Source organism: Bufo bufo, chromosome 4 (genome assembly GCF_905171765.1).
Source record: "Bufo bufo chromosome 4, aBufBuf1.1, whole genome shotgun sequence".
Lineage (NCBI taxonomy): Eukaryota > Metazoa > Chordata > Amphibia > Anura > Bufonidae > Bufo > Bufo bufo.
The window spans coordinates 399,991,689-400,013,896 of record NC_053392.1 but is presented as its reverse complement, the minus strand read 5'-3'; the positions used below and the strand labels follow the sequence as shown (position 1 = coordinate 400,013,896).

Below are 22,208 nucleotides of genomic sequence, written 5' to 3'. Positions count from 1 at the left end.
CGTGCTTCCGCTCCTCTCCGGATTTGCGGAGCCCACCGGTGAATGGGTCCGCATCCATGATGCGGAATGCACACGGCAAGTGCCCCGTGTATTGTGGACCCGCCGTATGCGGGCCGCAATACGGCAACGAAGGGGCAATGGTTGTGTGAACTAGCCCTTATATCAAGTCCAAAGTCAGTGCTGTCTGACCAGGAAATTTTACAGCACTTCAAGCTTCCCTCTGCTGACAAGCTTTATGGAGATGCTGGTTTCTATTTCCAGCAGGACTTGGCACCTGCTCACACTTCCAAGTACCAATACCTGGTTTAATAACCACGGTATCACTATGCTTCATTGGCCAGCAAACCTGCCTGACCTAAACCCAATAGAGAATCTATGGGGTATTGTCAAGAGGAGGAGGAGAGACACCAAACCCAACAATGCACAAGCTGGAGGCCGCTATCAAAGAAACATAGGCTTCCATAACACCTCAGCAGTAACAGGCTAATCACCTCCATGCCACACTGCATTGATGCAGTAATTCATGCAAAAAGTGCCCCAACCAAGTACATATACTGTATATACTTTTTAGCAGGCCAACATTTCTGTATTAAAAATATTTTCTTTAAATCGGTCCCATATAATATTCTAGTTTTCTGAGATACTGACTGTTGGGTTTTCATTAGCTGTAAGCCACAATCCTCAACTTTAAAATAAATAAACACTTTAAATAGATCACTCTGTGTGTAATGAATATAATATAATACATGGGTTTCACCTTTTAAATTTAAATTACTGAAATAAATGAAAGTGGTTGCCTGGTCGCAAAATCTAAATTCTTTTTATGTGCTTCTAACACCCCTCACCATGCATACATATGTTCCCAATAGCCGTTTATCAGGTCTGGGCATTAGACTATCCTGGCAGGTCTGTTTACTTTACTAGTTACCTGTTTTGTTGAATAGATAACTTTATTGCTAAAGCTTGGCTGCACTGAAGAGTGAGTCACAGGCTGGTCCCGCCCCCACTGATCAGTCTGCAGGAGCTAATCCCACTACATGTGGCCATGTTACTACACCCATACAGGAATCCTGCTAGTCTATTTCTTACTCAGTGTCGAAATCACATCACTATCAGTCTACAGGCTCTTCCCTAACCATCTCCAGAGGGTAATAAACAGCTTGCATAAGCAAGCACATCAAATCACATGTGTATCTGATCCTATATCATGTAAGATACCGCCTGCTGTGTATCTAATCCTATCTTGTATGATCCTTCCTTCTGAGCTATGCATCTAATCCTAACTGGTATGATCCTACCTGCTGAGATGTGTATCTAATCCTATCTTGTATGATCCTGCTTGCTGAAGTGTGTACCTAATCCCATCTTGTATGACACTGCATGCTGAAGTCTGTATATAGATCCTCATGCACATGGCCGGTCTGCAAGTTGCGGATCCACTAAATAAGGATACGGTCCATGTGCAAACCGCATGTTTTTTTGCAGAGCCATTGAGTTATGGGTTCGAGGTCTGCATTTTGTTGACCAGAATACAACACGTTCTATCTTTTGTGAAACTGACATATGGATGTGGAAAACACGGTGATGACGTCCATGTGTTTTTCACATCCGTATGTCAGTTTCTCAAAACATAAAACATGTTCTATTATGGTCCTCAAAATGCAGACTTCAAAACCATAGAAGTCAATGGCTCTGCAAAAAAAATGAGGGTCGCACATGGACAGTATCCTTGTTTAGCAGATGCGCAACTTGCAAACCACAAACCGATACGGTCAGGTGCATGAGTTCTTATTATATCTTTTTTTGGTCCTGCCTGCTGAAATGTTTATCTTGGCCTATCATGTGTGATACGACCATGATAAGCCTGGGGAACACGGTCCGTGTGTTGGCTGCATCTCCCAGGCCGACCGCACTCTCCTGACCACAACTGACTGTATCACAGTAATTTATGATACAGCCAGTATTTATCTGATCTTGGCGTATGTACATATGATGAGGTGATTACACAACAACTGCCCCGTGGTCAGATACAGATTGGTAGTATCATACAGGCAGTGTTGGTCAGGGAAGCCGCGGTCAGCCTTGAAAATGTGGCCGACACAAACAGTGATATGAATATCTGGGCTGATCACAGTCATACCGAGCCCCCATAACAGAGCCATCCATCGTGCCCCCATAACAGTGGCCAAATGGCATCCAGTGCCATCCACACTGCCCCTAGTGCCATCCACAGTGCTCCCAAATGCCATCCAGTTTTCCCATTGCCATCCACTGCGCCTCCACAGCCATCCACAGTGACCCCCAGTGAGGACCACAGCATAGCAGTCAGCCTGTGTTTTACTACTTTTAAAAATGTAAAAGCTTTTTTTCTTGCTTATTCGAAAAAAAGTTTGCTTTGAGTCACCATATTCTGATATTCTTAACTACACCGATCAATCCATTGTGTAGTGGCCAGAGCTGATTCACACAACCATGATTAGCCCGGAAAACGAGACTGTACGTTGGCTGCATCTCACAGACTGACCATGATTCCCCTGACCTGGATTAACTGCATTATAGAGATTTATGGTGCAGCCAGTTCCTCTCTGATCGCATGTCTAAAAGGCCCTTTACACGGGCAGAAATTTGCACAGATTATCACTAACAAGTGTTCATAGTAAAGCTTGTTAGCGATTATCTGGTGGTGTAAATGTGCCGCTGATTAACAAGCGAAACACTCATCCATCGGGTAATCCAATAGTTTGTGTGCTTGCAAAAATGTTTATAAGCAGCAGATGTAAACACGATCTTCTGCTGGAGTCCACACCCTTGAGAAGATCACCAGCGATTAGCAGACTGTCGGGAAGCAATGCTTCCATCCCAGCTATCTGCTGTAATATCGTCCCGTGTAAAGGGACTTTTATGTACTGTATTCACATCATCATGTAAATACAGAACAATAGACCAGCAAACTGATAGGAACTGACTGCAACTCTATGATGTAGTTTGGGTCGGGGGAGCCGCTGTCGGTCCAACACACGGGTGTTTCCTGGGCTGATCGCAGTGAACCCCTTTAACTATACCTTCACTAGCCAAAATTACATCTGCTTCTCTAACTCTATAAAAAACACAAGTGAAATGCCTGAACTTGAAGTTGCAGTGTATTAAAATGCATTTATTACCTTGGTCTGGTTCCTCGACCACTTTCACATTTGGTCAGAACATAGTTCATCCACTTTCTGGCAAAGCTGATATATTTGTCCCCAATTATCTTTCTGAATTTCCCAGACATCAGACGAACAACTTCTTTGTGGTACTTGAAGGCAAAAAACTTAATGTCAATAATTTTACCTCAATTAATACTTTTAAATGTACAAATCCACACTCTCTCAATCGAAAATGCAAATAGTCTTGAATAATGTGCATACAAATGAAATTCAGAAAAAACATATGGGATGAATTTTACAAAAACATTGCTTATACTGTTTTATACTTAAAGGGGTTGTCTCACCAGAGAGGCCAGAACTTTTTCCTATAGTGTGCAAGCACAGCCACCGCTGATGGTTTGAGGTTGGTCGTAACCATGGAAACGAGAAATGTATAATGAGATGGAAAAGTGAATCCAGCTAGTAAAGGAGGCAATATGGACAATCACAATACAGATGTAGCAGTGATAGCACTCAAGCTCTTAAAGAGGACCTTTCACCGATTATTACACTATGAACTAAGTATACAGACATGGAGAGCGGCGCCCGGGGATCTCACTAACTTAGTGAGCGAAGATACCGGAGGGCATAGCAGGAGAATGGAGCGGCGCCCAGGGATAATAGTAAGTGCAGTGAGATCCCCGGGCGCCGCTCTCCATGTCTGTATACTTAGTTCACATTGTCATAATGGGTGAAAGGTCCTCTTTGACTCAAATTTCTTAACTCATCGCGTTCGAGACAAAAGCCATTGAAAAGCAATTGAAGGTGTTTGCTTAACGCATTTAGATAACACTCATGATTTATGAGACATGTTAACTCTACTACATCCGTACATTAGTAAGTGGCTTGTATTAACTTTATCTACCTGAGACAACCCCTTTAAATGCTACAGTTAAGGGCTCATGCACAGAAACGTTTTTTTTGCGGACCATATGCAGTACCATTCATTTCAATGGGTCCGCAAAAAAAGGAAGTTACTCCAAGCTGTATGAGTGCTTATTTTTTGCAGGGCGAGCTGTAGTGTTTATTGGTACCATTTTAGGTTACATAAACATTTGGTCATTTTTTTTTTTGGGAGGGGCCGATAACATGACTAAAAAAAACAAACAAAATAGCTATTTTAATTTTTTTCCACCATTATGGTGTTTTCCACGCATGATAAATGTTTTCATATTTCATTAGCTCAGACATTTTCAGAGATACCAATGATTCTTTTTATTTTTTATTTTTAGTGTAAAATAAATAAAAAATAAATTTGCATTGTACTTTTTAGTCCCCTTAAGGGGCTTGTATATGCGATCTTCTGATCGCCTGTACCATATACTGCGATTGAATACTATTTCAGTCTATGTGACTTTTACAGGATTTCTGTCAGGCTGTGCCTCAGGCACTGCTTTTTAGGCAGCTAGTTATGACAAGCCTGGGAACCTTCATGAGGACCCAGACTGTCATAACAACTCATCAGAGCACTATCATTTCACCGGGTCGGTGCTCGACTCAACTGAAGTTGGTGAGATTTAATTACTATTTCTGTGTAGGGGAGGGGTGGGAGCAAAAAAAAAAAGGCACCCCTATACTTGGGGTAGAGGAACACAGGAATTTTTCTTTATGTTACCCAACTTACCAATCACAGAGTATACAGTAGGTGTTTCTGACATTGTGTTTTTAGCACGACAGCGTCGCGCTGATACTCGGCAACATGGTGCCGAGATCTCGCACTCACTGGGATAGTGACAGCACATCCCAGCAAGCGCGTCATAGAAGCGACGGGAGATCCGACTTGGATTCCCGCCAATTCTACACGTGTGCGGCGTTTGTTATGAATCCTGAGGGGGAAGTCCCCGCCGGATTTTAAATAAAAATCCGGCCTGGGTCCCGCCCTCAGGAGCATACCGGGCCCTTAGGTCTGTTATGGGTTGTAAGGAGAGCCCCCCCTACGCCGAAAAAAACGGCGTAGGGGGTCCCCCTACAATCCATACCAGACCCGTATCCAAAGCACGCTACCCGGCCAGCCAGGAAGGGAGTGGGGACGAGCGAGCGCCCCCCCCCCCCCCCCCCCCCTCCTGAGCCGTACCAGGCTGCATGCCCTCAACATGGGGGGTTGGGTGCTCTGGGGCAGGGGGCGCACTGCGGCCCCCCCACCTCAGAGCACCCTGTCCCCATGTTGATGAGGACAGGGCCCCTTCCCGACAACCCTGGCCGTTGGTTGTCGGGGTATGCGGGCGGGAGGCTTATCGGAATCTGGGAGCCCCCTTTAATAAGGGGGCCCCCAGATACCGGCCCCCCACCCTAAGTGAATGAGTATGGGGTACATCGTACCCCTACCCATTCACCTGCAAGAAAAGTGGTAAAAACACAAATAAACCACACAGTGTATTAAAATATTTTATTTTTCTGCTCCGGAGGCCGCCCCCTGTCTTCTTTATTAGCTCTTTTACCAGGGGGGGGCTCTTCTTCTTCCGATATCCCGACGGGTCTTCTCCGCTATCCGGGGGGGTCTTCTCAACTCTCCGGGGTTCTCCTTCTGTCTTCTCCTTCTGTCTTGTTGTCTCCTTCTGTCTTCTGTCTCCGGGGTTCTCCTTCTGTCTTCTCCGCTATCCGGGGGGGTCTTCTCAACTCTCCGGGGTTCTCCTTCTGTCTTCTCCTTCTGTCTTGTTGTCTCCTTCTGTCTTCTCCTTCTGTCTTGTTGTCTCCTTCTGTCTTCTGTCTCCGGGGTTCTCCTTCTGTTTTCGCCTCTCTCTGTTGTTGACTCGGCGCACCCCGGTTCTTCGTCTCGCGAGACGAAGAATCGGGGTGCGCCGAGTCTCGCGAGACGAAGAACCGGGGTGCGCCGAGTCAACAACAGAGAGAGGCGAAAACAGAAGGAGAACCCCGGAGACAGAAGACAGAAGGAGACAACAAGACAGAAGGAGAAGACAGAAGGAGACAACAAGACAGAAGGAGAAGACAGAAGGAGAACCCCGGAGAGTTGAGAAGACCCCCCCGGATAGCGGAGAAGACAGAAGGAGAACCCCGGAGACAGAAGACAGAAGGAGACAACAAGACAGAAGGAGAAGACAGAAGGAGAACCCCGGAGAGTTGAGAAGACCCCCCCGGATAGCGGAGAAGACCCGTCGGGATATCGGAAGAAGAAGAGCCCCCCCCTGGTAAAAGAGCTAATAAAGAAGACAGGGGGCGGCCTCCGGAGCAGAAAAATAAAATATTTTAATACACTGTGTGGTTTATTTGTGTTTTTACCACTTTTCTTGCAGGTGAATGGGTAGGGGTACGATGTACCCCATACTCATTCACTTAGGGTGGGGGGCCGGTATCTGGGGGCCCCCTTATTAAAGGGGGCTCCCAGATTCCGATAAGCCTCCCGCCCGCATACCCCGACAACCAACGGCCAGGGTTGTCGGGAAGGGGCCCTGTCCTCATCAACATGGGGACAGGGTGCTCTGAGGTGGGGGGGCCGCAGTGCGCCCCCTGCCCCAGAGCACCCAACCCCCCATGTTGAGGGCATGCAGCCTGGTACGGCTCAGGAGGGGGGGGGGGGGCGGGGGGGGGGCGCTCGCTCGTCCCCACTCCCTTCCTGGCTGGCCGGGTAGCGTGCTTTGGATACGGGTCTGGTATGGATTGTAGGGGGACCCCCTACGCCGTTTTTTTCGGCGTAGGGGGGGCTCTCCTTACAACCCATAACAGACCTAAGGGCCCGGTATGCTCCTGAGGGCGGGACCCAGGCCGGATTTTTATTTAAAATCCGGCGGGGACTTCCCCCTCAGGATTCATAACAAACGCCGCACACGTGTAGAATTGGCGGGAATCCAAGTCGGATCTCCCGTCGCTTCTATGACGGCTCTGTCTCCATCGCGGCAAGCCAGCTCGGCGCTGGCTCCCGCGATGGGGCTCGTATGTGCTCAATCTCGCCGAGAAATACAGCGAGATTGACACAAAATCGGGTTCACCTACTGTATGTGCTCTCTGATCGCTGAATTAAAGGGCAACCCCACCGATCACCCGTTTCAGGCTGTCATGGCACCGGTGACTAGCAGCGTACCGAATAGGAGCTGAGCTGCCATATACTGACACCGTACGCTGCATAGACCCCAGCACTGCGGGGTATCCGATCCCCACCAATCTAATATTTATAACTTATCAGGAGGATAGGAAATCAATATTGTAGCCTGGAGAACCGAAAAGGTTTGAAAAAAACTGTAGCACTCCCAATCTTTATTCCAATCATATATTTATTAGCACCGAACAGAGCTGTTCGGTGCTAATAAATATACGATTGGAATGAAGATTGGGAGTGCTATGTTTTTTTTCAAACCTTTTCGGTAATTGAGGGGTCCCTTGGGCCGGGGCCTGACACCGCGAGCACCGCCGCCAAATGATGGACTAACATACATCAGTAAGTGGTGCTGTCCTTTTTCTATGCTTTCTATGGTAGCCTGGAGAACCCCATTAAGGACACTTTTATATTAGGGATCGACCGATTATCAGAAGTACCGATATTATCGGCCGATATTGAGGATTTTGCACATTATCGTTATCGGCATCTAACCTTGCCGATAATGCGTATAAAGGGAAAACTAGTGAGTGCTTATGAAAGCGCTCACTATTATGCATCGTGTGCTGGGAGCAGGGAAGAAGTGCAGCAAGAGCTTCCGAAACTCACCCTCCTTGGTCTTCTTTGATGGGGCCCGCGCTGCACTGTCCTGACAGCGTCAGGACGTAGTGCGCGCAATATGACCTGATGCTGCATGCTGTCAGGTGACAGTGCAGAGCGGGCCGGAGAACACAGGGGAGCGAGACGCCAGAAACTGAGAGGTCTGATAGGGGTTAAATAAAGTCTGATCTGAGGTCTGATGGGGTTAAATAAAGTCAGTGAGAAGGGGGGGGGATATAGTGTGGAAATTGGCATTTGGCACTAGTATATTAAAAATGTAAATTATAAATTGGCTACCAACTAAGGGCTTTATTAATTTATAATTTACCGTAGATTTATAATATACTAGTGCCAAATGCAAATTTCCACCACCCCAGTGACTACTAACTAATAGAATATATATTATAATATATAAAATATCGGTATAAATTATCGGGTATCGGCCTGAAAGTTCACAGATTATCGGCTCTAAAAAAATCAATATCGGTCGATCCCTATTTTATATGGTCAATATTTTTCATCGGTATTCGTAAGCCAAAACCAGGAGTGGAACCTGCAAAGTATAATGAAAAAAATCTGTGCCTCTTCTGTGTTTTGGACCCAAGACTGACAAACAATGATGAAAAATACTAATAGTGAGTAGAAAGTGGCCTTAGGGATGAGACTATGAGCAGTGATACATCTCATCACACCCTCCACTAAGGGAAGGACATTTGGCAACAATGTGACTCATGTTTACCATCATCTGCAACACAGAGATTTTTGGTCTTTTCAGTTCTGGTATAATGATATAAGGCTGTAGACATACGTAGCATATGAAAATGAGTCAGTTTAAGTCTACGAGGCCAATGTTTTAAAGTGCATTTAGACGCACCAATAATCATCCAGATTATCAGAAACGACCCTTCCCGATAATCTGACAGCCTAAATGTGCCGCCAATCACCCAATGACCAAGTGAAACACTCATTCATCGGGTTATTCAGTCGCTCGCACAGGCACCACCGATCGTGGCTTCTGAGCAGCAGATTGTGCTGTATAAACAGCGATCTGCTGCTCAGAAGCCATGATTCTGTAGCAGGATGAGGGATCTCAATCCCCCGACCTCATACAATGAAGGAGATCGCTGCATGTAAATGCACAGTTTCCTTCAAAGAAAGAGCAGCCGACTGTTGGGAAGGAAAGCTTCCTTCCCGACAATCGGCCCGTCTAAATCCACCTTTACTCTTGAGTCTAAGTTTCTCTACCTCCTGCAACCTGATTGACGGAGCCTGCAGGGGATCTAATGAGACCTGATGATAACATTCCCTGTCTGGGAGAACATCAAATCAAGATGCAAGAGGTGGGGGTTAGACAGGGAAACTGACTCGGAGGAGTAAAACGCCGGTCTCCTTGACTTGAACAGGCTCATTTCCATACAGCGGGAAGATTAAAAGTGCATGTGATCATTAATATGCAGAAATTGGTGAAACCTTTCCCACAGAGGAGCACTGGCATACGGATAGATTAATAATTGTTTTGTGTTGGTCTAACTCAATTACACAGATCCATGTATCCTTATAACTGCTTCACAGTTTTAGTACAATTTGTAGGACATACCTCAAAACCAAAGTTGTAAGCTTGAATCATGGCTTCTCGATAATACTGCTGCAAAGTGGAGGATTCTGATTCATCCATCTCTGCTTCAAATTCGGAGCTGTACAGCTGATCCACCCGGTCTATGGCGCTGTTGATCTTACTGCAGAGGTCTAAGGAGTCGCTCTATTGCAGCAAAATAAAAGAGTTGTAGACTGCCAAATTCAACATATTCTGTCATTTTGGGACTTAACAGCATCAAAACATACAGGTAATTGGAGAGTTTTGCCTCCTAAGGTTGGCTGCACAAACATGATCGCTGTCAGCCGAGAGCCATCTCCTACCACCAGCCCAGGTGGTTATATGGAATGCGATACTGGAAACAAACTGGGAAAATGTAATCCCCTCCTAAGATCAAAAGTTGTTGTGTTTAAAAGGTTTGGTAGTAAGGAGAACCCCCTTTAAGAACTAAATTACATACACACTGATCTGAAAATGACAATCCAGTTGAAGCCTTTTACCTTGAGTTGATGCAAAGCTTCTGCGATTACTGGATGGCTGGATGTCTGTTCAAGCTTCAGAGACAAGATGTCCTCAACAGAGTGCTGAAAATGTTTTCTATTGCGCAACAAATGGGCAGATTGCATTACCACAAGCAGTAGATTGTCAACCTTATGGGTGAAAAATAAAATCAGATGTTATATGGCTACGCTGTCAACACTGGAAACAAAGAATAAAGGCAAAAAGGCAATTGGAGTGTGCTTTATGGCAAGCATGAGGGCTCATTCAGACGGCCGTATGAATGTGTCCGGTGCTGTCCCATCCATTTCAATGGGGCCGCAAAAGATGCTGACAGCACATCTGTGGTTCAGCTCAGTGAAAAAGATAGAACATGTTTTTTTCTTATCCGCAATCACGGACAAGAATAGGCATTTTCTATTATGGTTGCGGAACGCACGCGGCCAGTATCCGTGTTTTGCGGATCCGCAAAGCACTACGGCCATATGAATGGGCCCTAAATGATAGTGCGCCGTTATTTGATGAAGGTATACCTGTATACTTCTCAACGTATCAACGGTTTCTACAGGTGGCACTATTTTCACAGTCTGCCCTTCCCAGCTACTCCAGACATCCGCCAAATGCTGGTCCACTTCAGTGTGCTTGGTCATCAACAAGAAGGCATCATATGCCACGTCTTCACAGTCCTTAGAACAGTCGACACCAGCTGCAGCATTTAGTAGCTGCAAAATAACAGTTCTTCCTCTAGAAAAATTATCTGGAACAAACACATGCAGATTTTCCAGGGTGGGAACTAGCACCTAAGAAAAGATGGGAGAAATTAAAGCATTGTTAGTCCACTTCCACGAGTGGAAGTCGAGTGCAAACGCTGCCGCCAGTCCAGTGCAAACGCTGCCGCCAGTCCAGTGCAAACGCTGCCGCCAGTCTAGAGCAACAGATGCCGCCAGTCTAGAGCAACAGATGCCGCCACTCAGTCGCAGTCTAGTGCTGCCGCCACTCAGTCGCAGTCTAGTGCTGCCGCTGCCGCCTCGCAGTCTAGTGCAAATGCTACTGAGCAATATAAAGCTTACACATTTCCCAGTTACTCTGCAAGATAAAACAGAAGGCAAACTATCAAGGTTTTATTCCGTCAATCTGCCAAACACAGTTAGGCTGTGGCGCAGCATATATTTGGCACATCCTCCCACAGGCTGTGCAACAGACAAAAAATCTAGAAGACAGACTAGAAAAATGTAGTTTATTAAGATAAATGTACTAGTCCTGCCCCATCCCACCCTTTGGAGAAGTGGAGAGGAGGAAAGTTGCAAGTTACACAGCAAAACTTTTAGCACCACAATAGTGCCATGAATAGCATGATAAATGGCCCCCTAAATTTCTATAAGCAAATACAAAACCATTTCATACCTAGCAACACCCATGTCAGAACTACTCTAATTTAGAACAAAAGTAAAGATCTCTTGAAGCATGCCAAAAAAAATACCAGGTCATATACATGGAAGTGTAAACTTAATCACCCATGCTGTAATTTCCCAATTTCAATATGGACCAGTACCACCTTCCTTTATTTCAGCTCCAACCCCATAACTTTTAATCAGTGTCATATTGTGGTAAACAGGGGGAACGGAAGTGGCCATTTATTAATAACGAGATTTTTGTAAAACTTACCAGTAAAATCTCTTTCTCGCTCTTCCTTGGGGGACACAGGAGACCTTGGTATAGCTCAGCTCCCTAGGAGGCGTGACACCAAGTGAAAACTGTTAAGCCCCTCCTCCAGCAGCTATACCCTCAGCCTGGAGAGAGAGACTGACAGTTGCGTGTCCAAGTAGTGAGAAAAGGCAATGTCCAACAAGTGGAACCAACAAGCCAACTACCCAACGGGGTAAACCAAGTCCGGAAACCGTGTAAAAAAAACAATGAATGGGTGGGTGCTTTGTCCCCCAAGGAAGAGCGAGAAAGAGATTTTACTATTAAGTTATACAAAAATCTCATTTTCTCGCCCATTTTCCTTGGGGGACACAGGAGACCTTGGGACGTTCGAGAGCAGTGCAGAGGGGGGGGGTAACCACAGCTCCAAGGCGAAGCACCTGAAGGCATCAAGGAACCGCCGCCTGCAAAACCAGGCAGTCCAAGGCACCATCCGCCGAAGCCTGAGTATGCACCCTGTAGAACTTGGTAAGGCGTGCAAGGAAGACCGGTGGCCACCTTGCACAATTGCGCGGCCGAAGCCCAATGTCTCCGGCCCAGGAGACACCGACCGCTCTGGTGGAATGAACGGCGACACCGAAGTTGGAACCCTGCCCTTGGCGCTGTAACCTCAGCAATAACCATTCTGATGAAGCGGGCGAAAGAGCCGGTGATCTCCAGGTAGAAACTGCAAGGCCCGAATAACGTCCAAATCGGTGAAGTCTCCGTTCCCGGGTGGGAAGGGGAGGACGAAGGGGAAGCTTGGAGCGCCGAGAGCACAGTATGTAGTCCCCAGGGCAGTACCGGGGGACGGTACAGAGGTACCAATGAGCCACTCCGTGGAAGAAGGTCTTGAGAGGCCCAAGAGGGGCCAGAGAACGCTGGAAGAGGATGGACAGCGCCAAGCAGAGTGGGGGAATGCCCAGCTTCCTGCAGAACCCCAGGTAAGAACTCTAAGTCTGATACAGATCCTGGACGAAGCTCGGCCGGGAGCGAACACTAGCGCGCCGGCTGGAATCGCCTGGGCAAGCGGAAAAAAAAACAACGTCACCAGGCGCAGACCAGTAACACGGGCAGAATAGTCTGGCAAAACTGGTCCCGTCGACCCCCGAGCAACGTCGTCCCGTATCCACCTGGAGTGGGGAAGCAGAAGGGCAGACGGAAGGAACCGAAATGGTCCGCCCAGCATCCGACAGATGCCAGGACAAGACAGGCAAAAAGTCCATGTCGATGTTACCACCAGAGGAAGGGGATCTACCGTCCTGGTGTGGGAGTTCTAAGGACAATCTTGACCGAAGGGTAATCCTCCCAAGTTACCGAGAAGGTAAGTCTACAGCAGGACAAATCACCCAGAATGGAAAACGCAATCTGCACCCAAGCGGGAGGACAGAACGCGGTAGACCCGGTAAATGGGCGCACAGCAAGTACAGCGGTGCTGGCCAGGTGCATGTTCCCCTTCTAGGCGGACCCTTGCCCTCTCCCGGGATACGGCGCTGGCCAAGTGCATGCGCCCCCTTCCGCCCTTTCTATAGGCAGAATTCGTCCCCCTCTCCAGTTATGGTGCTGGCCATGTGCATGACCCCCTTCCTAAGTGGAATACTGCACTCTCACCGGATACGGTGCTGGCTATGTGCACGACCCACTTCCATAGGCGGAAAGCTGCACTCTCGCTGGATTCGCTGCCGGCCATGTTCATGACCCCCTTCTGTAGGCGGAATTATGCACTCTCTCTGGATTCACTGCCGGCCATATGCATGAACTCCTTCCATAGGCGGAATGCTGCACTCTCACTGGATTCGCTGCCGGCCATGTTCATGACCCCCTTCCATATGCGGTATGCTGCACTCTCACTGGATTCGCTGCCGGCCATGGGCATTTTGCCTCCTTCCCTCAGGCGGCATACATACTCTCACTGACGGGTTGTTCTCTCGCCGGTAAGTTGCTGGCCATGTGCATGACCCCCTTCCATGGCGGGATGCTTGCACTCTCACCGGATCCGCTGCCGGGGATGTGCATGAGCCCCCTTCCATGGGCGGTGTGCTGCACTCTCACTGGATTCGCTGCCGGCCATGGGCATGCCTCCTTTCCTCGGGCGGCATACGTACACTCTCACTGACTGTGGTTGTTTTCTCGCCGGATACGTTGCTGGCCATGAGCATGGCCCTCTTCCATGGGTGGAATGCTTGCACTCCCATTGGATACGGTGCTGGCCTGGTGCATGACCATCTCTCATTCCATGGGCGGAATTTTGCACGCTCATGGGACTCACGGCTGTCCTTGTACATGCTTTGCTGGACTCGTACATGTCCCCCTTCATTGGCGGAGTAGTTGCACTCTCACGAAATTCGGTGTTGGGTGGATTATTGCACCATCACTTAATGCATGTTCCACTTTCACTAGGCGGACCTCCTGCGTTCCAACTAGATACTGTGCGGCCATGTGCATGGCCCCCTTCTGTGCGGAGTATGGTATGTCCTACTTCTCTGAAGTCGGTACTGGCCTTGGGCATCACCCCCTTTTGGGGCGGGCCTTTGCACGCTTACAGACTGCAGTGTTTGCCAGGTACATTTCCCCCCGTAGGACGAGGACGTAGGGCTGGAGAAGCCACTCTCTCACCATCAGCCGTCTTCACCCTCGGTCCGGTCCAGCAGGGTCGCCCCTTCAGCTATTGGCACCTTAGTGGCAGGACGTTGGAAGAGGGACTTTGCGTGCGGGCGGCCCTTGCACTGAAGGGATGCAGGGGAGCTAGGCTGCCCTGGTCCACTTTGCCTTCTGTGGCACTGGCGCAGCTCGACCCCGGGAGAAACAGAGAGGTCTATTGCGTCTCTGTGTCCCTGATGGTCTGGAAGAAAAAGAAAAAAGTAAAAATCAAAAACTAAACAAGGAGAAAACATCCCTGCAGAGCAGGGAGTGTCTTGCCTCCTTGGACACTAAGCAAAAACTGGCAGTCTCTCTCCAGGCTGAAGGTATAGCTGCTGGAGGAGGGGCTTAACAGTTTTCACTAAGTGTCACCCCTCCTAGGGAGCTGAGCTATACCAAGGTCTCCTGTGTCCCGCAAGGAAAATGGGCGAGAAAAATATATTACAGTGGAATTATTTTTGTCTGCCCTTTTCAACATAAATAAAATTTCTGATATAACTGGGACAATCATACATGTTCAAGTGACACTTTATAGCAAAGTAACACAATCATGTACTAGCTAAACATATTGCCGCTTACCTTTGAATAATTCTTGCTTTTTAGGTAAGCTAACAGGTCTTGCACAGATGCAGAAAATGTAAACTCTGCAGCAATCTCCAAATCCTGGGGTAAAAAAAATAAAAAAATATGTAAATAGTAGTTCACGAAAACATAAAGAAATGTATCAATACACCTTTTACGTTACAGAGGCTACAGTATTGGGGCAATAGTACGGTCACCCTATCCTCAGGATAGGTCATCAATATCAGATCGGCTGGGGTCAGACACCCAGCACACCCGCCGATCAGCTGTTTAAAGAGAAGGCGCGCGCCATGCTAGCTCTGCCTCCTCTTCATTGTTTACCTGCAGCGGTGAGCAGGTGTAATTACACCCAAGCCGTACCATTCATTTCAATGGTACAGATTGCTCGCATACAAGTGTATAGAAGGGATCGGTACCATTGAAATGAATGGGACGGCTTGGGTGTAATTACACCTGCTCACCGCTGCAGATGCAACAGCGAGCAGGTAAACAATGAAGAGGAGGCAGCGCTGGCATGGCGCGCACCTTCTCTTTAAACAGCTAATCGGCGGGGGTGCCGGGTGTCGGACCCCAGCCGATCTGATATTGATGACCTATCCTGAGGATAGGTCATCAATAAACATAACTTGGACAACGCCTTTAATCTCAACGTATGTATTCCTGCCATTTCGTCATTGTAAACCTTAGCAGTACTGCTGTCATTTAAAAGATTATTAAAACTTATTTTAGCAAACCTCCACAAATAAATTATTCAACTGCAATAGCATAAATTTCCTAATTACTTATTGTGCCCTTGTCAGAATAGCTATATTTACCCTTGGCCCAACCATATAAATACACAGGGCTCCAGCTAATATTCTATATACATGGCAGCCCACAATGGCCGATATTATATCCTTAGCCTTTCTTAATCTATTAACAAATCACTAACTAATAAATGGGATTTTTATCAACATAGGGGACCTCTGACTGACAGCGGAATACAGGTTGCCACTTCGAGCACCCAGTGTAATGCCTAGCATGCAGCAGACACAGATGGAAAGAGGCTGTAGTTGCTTTTGAGCTGAGGGGAATTTTGCTTCCCTGCTTTAAAGGGCTTCCCTGGGATTGTGATACTGATGATCTTTCCTTAGTAGAGGCCATAAATATCAGATCAGTTAGGCTGGTTTCACACGGGCGTTGCGGGAAAATGTGCAGGTGCGTTGCGGGAACACCCGCAATTTTTCCGCGCGAGTGCAAAACGTTGTAATGCGTTTTGCACGCGCGTGAGAAAAATCGCACATGTTTGGTACCCGAACTTCTTCACAGAAGTTCGGGCTTGGGATCGGTGTTCTGTAGATTGCTATTATTTTCCTTTATAACCATGTTATAAGGGAAAATAATACATTCTGAATGCAGAATGCAAAATAAAACAGCGCTGGAGGGGTTAAAAAATAAAATAAAAATTTAACTCACCTTAGTCCACTTGATCGCGTAGGCGGCATCTCCTTCAGTCTCCTTTGTTGAATAGGACCTGTGGTGAGCATTAAGTACAGTTACAGGACCTTTGATGACGTCACTCCGGTCATCACATGATCCATCACCATGGTAAAAGATCATGTGACGTACCATGTGATGAACGGAGTGACGTCATTAAAGGTCCTGTAACTGTACTTAATGCTCACCACAGGTCCTATTCAACAAAGGAGACAGAAGGAGATGCTGCCTACGCAATCAAGTGGACTAAGGTGAGTTAAATTATTTTTTATTTTTTTTAACCCCTCCAGCGCTGTTTTACTTTGCATTCTGTATTCAGAATGCAATTATTTTCCCTTATAACTATGTTATAAGGGAAAATAATAACGATCGGGTCTCCATCCCGATCGTCTCCTAGCAACCTTGCGTGAAAATCGCACCGCATCCGCACTTGCTTGCGATTTTCACGCAACCCCATTCACTTCTATGGGGCCTGCGTTGCGTGAAAAACGCAGAATATAGAGCATGCTGCGATTTTCACGCAACGCATAAGTGATGCGTGAAAATCACCGCTCATCTGAACAGCCCCATAGAAATGAATGGGTCGGTATTCAGTGCGGGTGCAATGCGTTCACCTCATGCATCGCATCCGCGCGGAATACTCGCCCGTGTGAAAGGGGCCTTAGGGTCCAACACTCAGTATCCACACCCTTCAGCTAGCTGTTTTAAGTGGTCTTAAGCTAGGGCTGTCATGGCTAACCTCTGGCACGCCAGCTGTGATAAAACTACAACTCCCAAAATTGCTTAGCTGTTTTCAGAACTCCACAGAAATGAATGGAGCATGCTGTGAGTTGTAGTTCCACCACAGCTGGAGTGCCGGAGGTTAGCCATCAATGGTCTAGGGCTACACCTGTCGTGGCCAGGATCGGTGATTAGCTGTGATCCAAAAGAAATGAATGGGATCGCCGCAGCAGTTGCGAGAAATCCAACACGACTGCAGCTGCAGCTCCATCACTATTTTCACATACACAGAAGCACCCTAGTGCTCTAAGGAATAGCAGGGGTCCCAGCAGTCAGACCACCACCGATCATAAAGTGAGGACATATCATACCAAGATGCCATCACTTTAGCATATGGAAAAAAACTTTTAATAGATGGCAATAACTTGAGAGAGTATCTCTCAAAGATCTTTAAAAGGATGGACATTTCTACTAGATATAGCTACAGTACCTTTCTTATTATTTTAGCAAATCCGAGAGCTTTCGATGCTCTCTCTCTGGCTTCATGAAAGAGTTCTTTCAGGGCACGGCTGGTTTCTATAACTGATCTCCTGTGGAACACACAAAGAAAGTTAAGAGATTATCAATATCCGTCCTAAAGCATGCATTAGGAGCTGCATCATTTAGTGGACGCATTAGTCTCAAAATCAACAGCACAACCCCAGAGATCAGCTTCATTCACAAGCTCCAGCAAACATGACTATGTCCACTGTGTAGTGCCCATGCCCAGTTACTGCAGAACTACTCCCATTCAAGTGAATAAATAGAGGACAGAGATTCATAGTACATAGCATATACACAACAGTGAAATTGCAACACCAAGGTAGGCAGAAAATGTCATAGAGCAGCAGGAAATGCTAGCAGAATGCTTGGGTGTATAGGGAGAGGCATTACCAGTAGAAAGAGGGAGGTGCTCATGCCGCTCTACAGAGCACTAGTGAGACCTCATTTGGAGTATTGTGATCAGTACTGGAGACCATATCTCCAGAAGGATATTGATAATTTGGAGAGAGTTCAGAGAAGAGCTACTAAACTAGTACATGGATTGCAGGATAAAACTTACCAGGAAAGATTAAAGGACCTTAACATGTATAGCTTGGAAGAAAGACGAGACAGAGGGGATATGATCATACATAAAGGGAATCAACAAGGTAAAAGAGGAGAGAATATTTAAAAGAAGAAAAACTGCTACAAGAGGACATAGTTTTAAATTAGAGGTGCAAAGGTTTAAAAGCAATATCAGGAAGTATTACTTTACTGAGAGAGTAGTGGATGCATGGAATAGCCTTCCTGCAGAAGTGGTAGCTACAAATACAGTGGAGGAGTTTAAGCATGCATGGGATAGGCATAAGGCCATTCTTCATATAAGATAGGGCCAGGGGCTATCCATAGTATTTAGTATATTGGGCAGACTAGATGGGCCAAATGGTTCTTATCTGCCGACACATTCTATGGGCCAGATTTATCATTAGCAAGTCAGAATAATGGAGTGAAAAAGTCGCAAAAAATTGCGCAAACGCTAAAACTGCGCACAAATTTGCCACTTTTTTTCTGCTCTGCACTATGCTCGCCAGTTTTCTGAAAGTGGGCGTGTTTTCTTATGTAAATGAATCTCTAGACAGATTTACTATTGGGACTATTTAAAAAGTCGCAAAAAAAATGCGCAATTTCACTCCAGTGAGGACCATGCTTATCTTATGAGACTTTTTAATAGAACATGCGACTTTTTCATAAAAACGTGCAACTTTTTCGTAAAGACGTGCAAATTTTGTAAAGCTGCTTACAGACGGATAAACTGCTACTGTCAAACCACATTTATTACAGTCTTAAAGGGCCGTTCATAAATCTGACTTGGCTAAAACCGACGTTAGCCATATGTGAAAGTGGAGTGAGCTGTCAGAGTAATGATAAATCTGGCCCTATGTTTCTATGTTTAAGAAGGAAAAGTCATGGAATTATGGAAATCAAAGGATTGATAGACATGCTAATGATAATTAAAGGATAAAAAAATGGAAACAATATATTCAAAAAGACTTAACTTATTCAATGTCTAGTATCAACACTATGTGTAGAAATACATGCACCTTGGCATGTTATCAATGAGATTATGATTGTCTAAGGAATGTTTTGCCACATTGAATGCACTCGGGCACACAAATAATTAAGATCTACTGCTGGCAGCTCCCTTTGCAATTGACAACTAATGATGTGCTCGATGGGAGACATGTACGGAGATGCTGCAGACCATGGTAGCATGTTTATGCCGCACAAGATCCAAAGTTAATTTGTTCCCCAACTTTGGTGTCTCAGTACAGCATTAAAATATATGTGCTGCACGGAGACAAAATTAGTAAGCCCGAAGTCTTCTTCTTTGAACTTAATGAATTTTGCCTCTGCACAGAGCATACATTTTAATGCAGTGTGGAGACAGGTCTCTGTACAGCATTAAAAGGAAGTTGGCGAACAAATCAACTTCGGACCTTGGATTCAAAGCGCGATTCGCTCAACCCTACTCACAGTAGCATGAGCAACATGTGGCCTGGTGTTGTCCTGTTGAAAAATGGTTCCTAGGACACTTTGTAGGAATGACTGGTTAGATGACAAATCAATGTAATGTCAAGCTGTTAGTGTACCTGAAATGAAGACCAGCTAACAGTACATTATGCCACCCCACACCATAATCCCGAGAGTAGGACTGGTTTGATGTTTCCTTGTAAAGGCTTCTTCATGGTTTTGCCCACATGGTCTCCAGACCAAAATGTGGCTATCATTGCATCCAAGACAAAAGCAGATCTTTACATTCCAGCCTCCACTGCCATCTTGCTGTGCACCATAAAAGCCTTTGAGAGCGGTGGCATGAGGTCAATGGAACAGCTGTAGATGGACATCAGGCTCATAGCCCAATGTTGTACAAACACCTCCTAATGGTTTGTGGGGGCAGTTTGCTGCCCTAAGCTTGTGATGTGACTTCCAATTTTACTTGTAGTACAGAATGGATCACTACTCGTTATACTTCTAATCAGACAATCCATCTGTGCACAGGTTCGCCTCTGTGCACCTCTTGCTGTCATTACAGTTCTTTGCTGTTCTCCCAGCCACCAGGACAGACAACGTTGAACACTGCTGAAACCTTGGCTTAAGCGCGTAGTGATCTGCCACAGTGATAAATCAAGGTCTCTCAGTTCAAGGATTCTGTCCCTTTTAGTTTGTAAAACCTATGAAACCTGACCTACCAGGGCCACATATATATTCATATAACTCCTACAATAAACACGTGGACCCAGACCATTTGGAGTCCAAACAATCATAAATTATCAAATCCTTTATTAAATACCAGAGTTAAAACATACATTAAGTCCACATTAGAAGGTGAAGTTACATAAATGAGGGAACACTGGAAGAGGCTAGCTATAAGGCTCTATTTATCAAGGCTCAGTGCCATAGTAACGCATTAGTACATCATAGTTAGATATATAGCCTGAATCTACTGATGAAAGTAAATAATGAACCATGTACCGCCAAAAAATATCCCTGCCATACCAGTGTCACTCACTTAACCAACGCGTGTCGCCAGACGGCTTCATCAGGGGAAGTCAGTTTGTGACAAGTGGCATTAACTTTGCCGCTAAAAGGAGGCATCGCACAATCATCCCACGTGACTTGATGCGATTTTTGAGGTTTCATGTAGCTAAAAAAAAACAACTTTGCTTTCAATCAGTTTTTTATGCCCCTCCCACATGCCAAAGGTTGAAGCTAGGTGCTTGAAAGTTGGATCATCTACAGATCTTAATGACTAATTCCTCAATTTGCATAAACTTACTGCTTGGCCTTCTTGGTGCTGCCATTTCAATGTTGAGGAACGTATATTGTTAAATTAGTCAGCCTTGAACTTTGGACCTAAAAATGGAATGGCAACCACAGGGTCGATTTTCGACAAAATGTGGCCCTGAGCAAAATCAAAACTGGGGCCCAAAATCTTGTAATAATGTACTAACAATACAGATACAGTCTGTCAATTCCAGCCCTCCATCACAGATTTACATACCATAAAGCTCCTCACACAGATCTGCACCCTCATGGCCCCCAGAAAACACCAAATGAGGTTTCTCTGCAGTGGTTTAACATTGAGCTCCATAGCTCAGTGTTTAAGGTTGTTGCCTTTAATGTAGATGGTTGCGAGTTCGAATCCCTATAGGGGATACCCCCCTTTATCTTATTAGCACTGACTCCATATATGGACATGGATGAGAACACAGTCCTGCCACTTTACAAATCACTAGTCAGACCACACATGGAGCATTGTGTACAGTTCTGGGCTCCTGTGAACAATGCAGACAGAGGTGGAGAGGGTCCAGAGGAGGGCAACTAAAGTAATAACTGGAATGGGTGGACTACCGTACCCTGAAAGATTATCAAAATTAGGGTTATTCACTTTAGAAAAAAGACGACTGAGGGGAGATCTAATAACTATGTATAGATATATCAGGTGTCAGTACAGAGATCTCTCCCATCATCTATTTATCCCCAGGACTGTGACGAGGGGACATCCTCTGCGTCTGGAGGAAAGAAGGCTTGTACACAAACATAGAAGAGGATTCTTTACTGTAAGAGCAGTGAGACTATGGAGCTCTCTGCCTGAGGAGGTGGTGATTGTGAGTTCAAGAGGGGCCTGGATTTATTTCTAGAGTGTAATAATATTACAGGCTATTGCTACTAGAGATGGGTTGTTGATCCAGGGAGTTATTCTGATTGGCGTCGGGAAGGATTTTTTTCCCCTAAAGTGAGGAAAATTGGCTTCTACCTCACAGTTTTTTTTTACCTTCCTCTGGATCAACTTGCAGGATAACAGGCTGAACTGGATAGACAGATGTCTTTTTTCAGCCTTATAAGCTATGTTACTATGTAGAGCAGGGAACTCAAAGCCATATATGGAGTCAGAGCACGGACTCCTAAACCGAAACAGAAACAGTGAACGCCGCCGGAGTCCCAACTCCCTCATGCTTAATCAGATGCCTGTGGTCGACTCCAAAGTTCAGCAGCACTGCGGCAGGGAGCCCCTTAGAGGATGCCCAGTTTACTCCCCTCCCTTAAATAAAGATGTAGTACAACTGGCAAAACTCTTTTAATCATGTCCATTCTGAGT

The 22,208-nt window shown here is 46.1% G+C and overlaps 1 protein-coding gene across 1 annotated transcript in view; it reads right to left on the bottom strand.

Moving 5' to 3' along the window:
- The window catches only part of MAP3K4 (mitogen-activated protein kinase kinase kinase 4), a 188,135-nt gene that overhangs the window by 52,547 nt on the left and 113,380 nt on the right, over window positions 1-22,208 (bottom strand). Inside the window, exons 8-13 of the mRNA XM_040429284.1 lie at window positions 17,517-17,616; window positions 14,828-14,911; window positions 10,459-10,725; window positions 9,928-10,077; window positions 9,431-9,592; window positions 3,162-3,295 (exon numbers count right to left, since the gene is read on the bottom strand). Of these exons, the coding sequence (XP_040285218.1) occupies window positions 3,162-3,295; window positions 9,431-9,592; window positions 9,928-10,077; window positions 10,459-10,725; window positions 14,828-14,911; window positions 17,517-17,616 (897 nt within the window). The remainder of the gene's footprint in view (window positions 1-3,161; window positions 3,296-9,430; window positions 9,593-9,927; window positions 10,078-10,458; window positions 10,726-14,827; window positions 14,912-17,516; window positions 17,617-22,208) is intronic.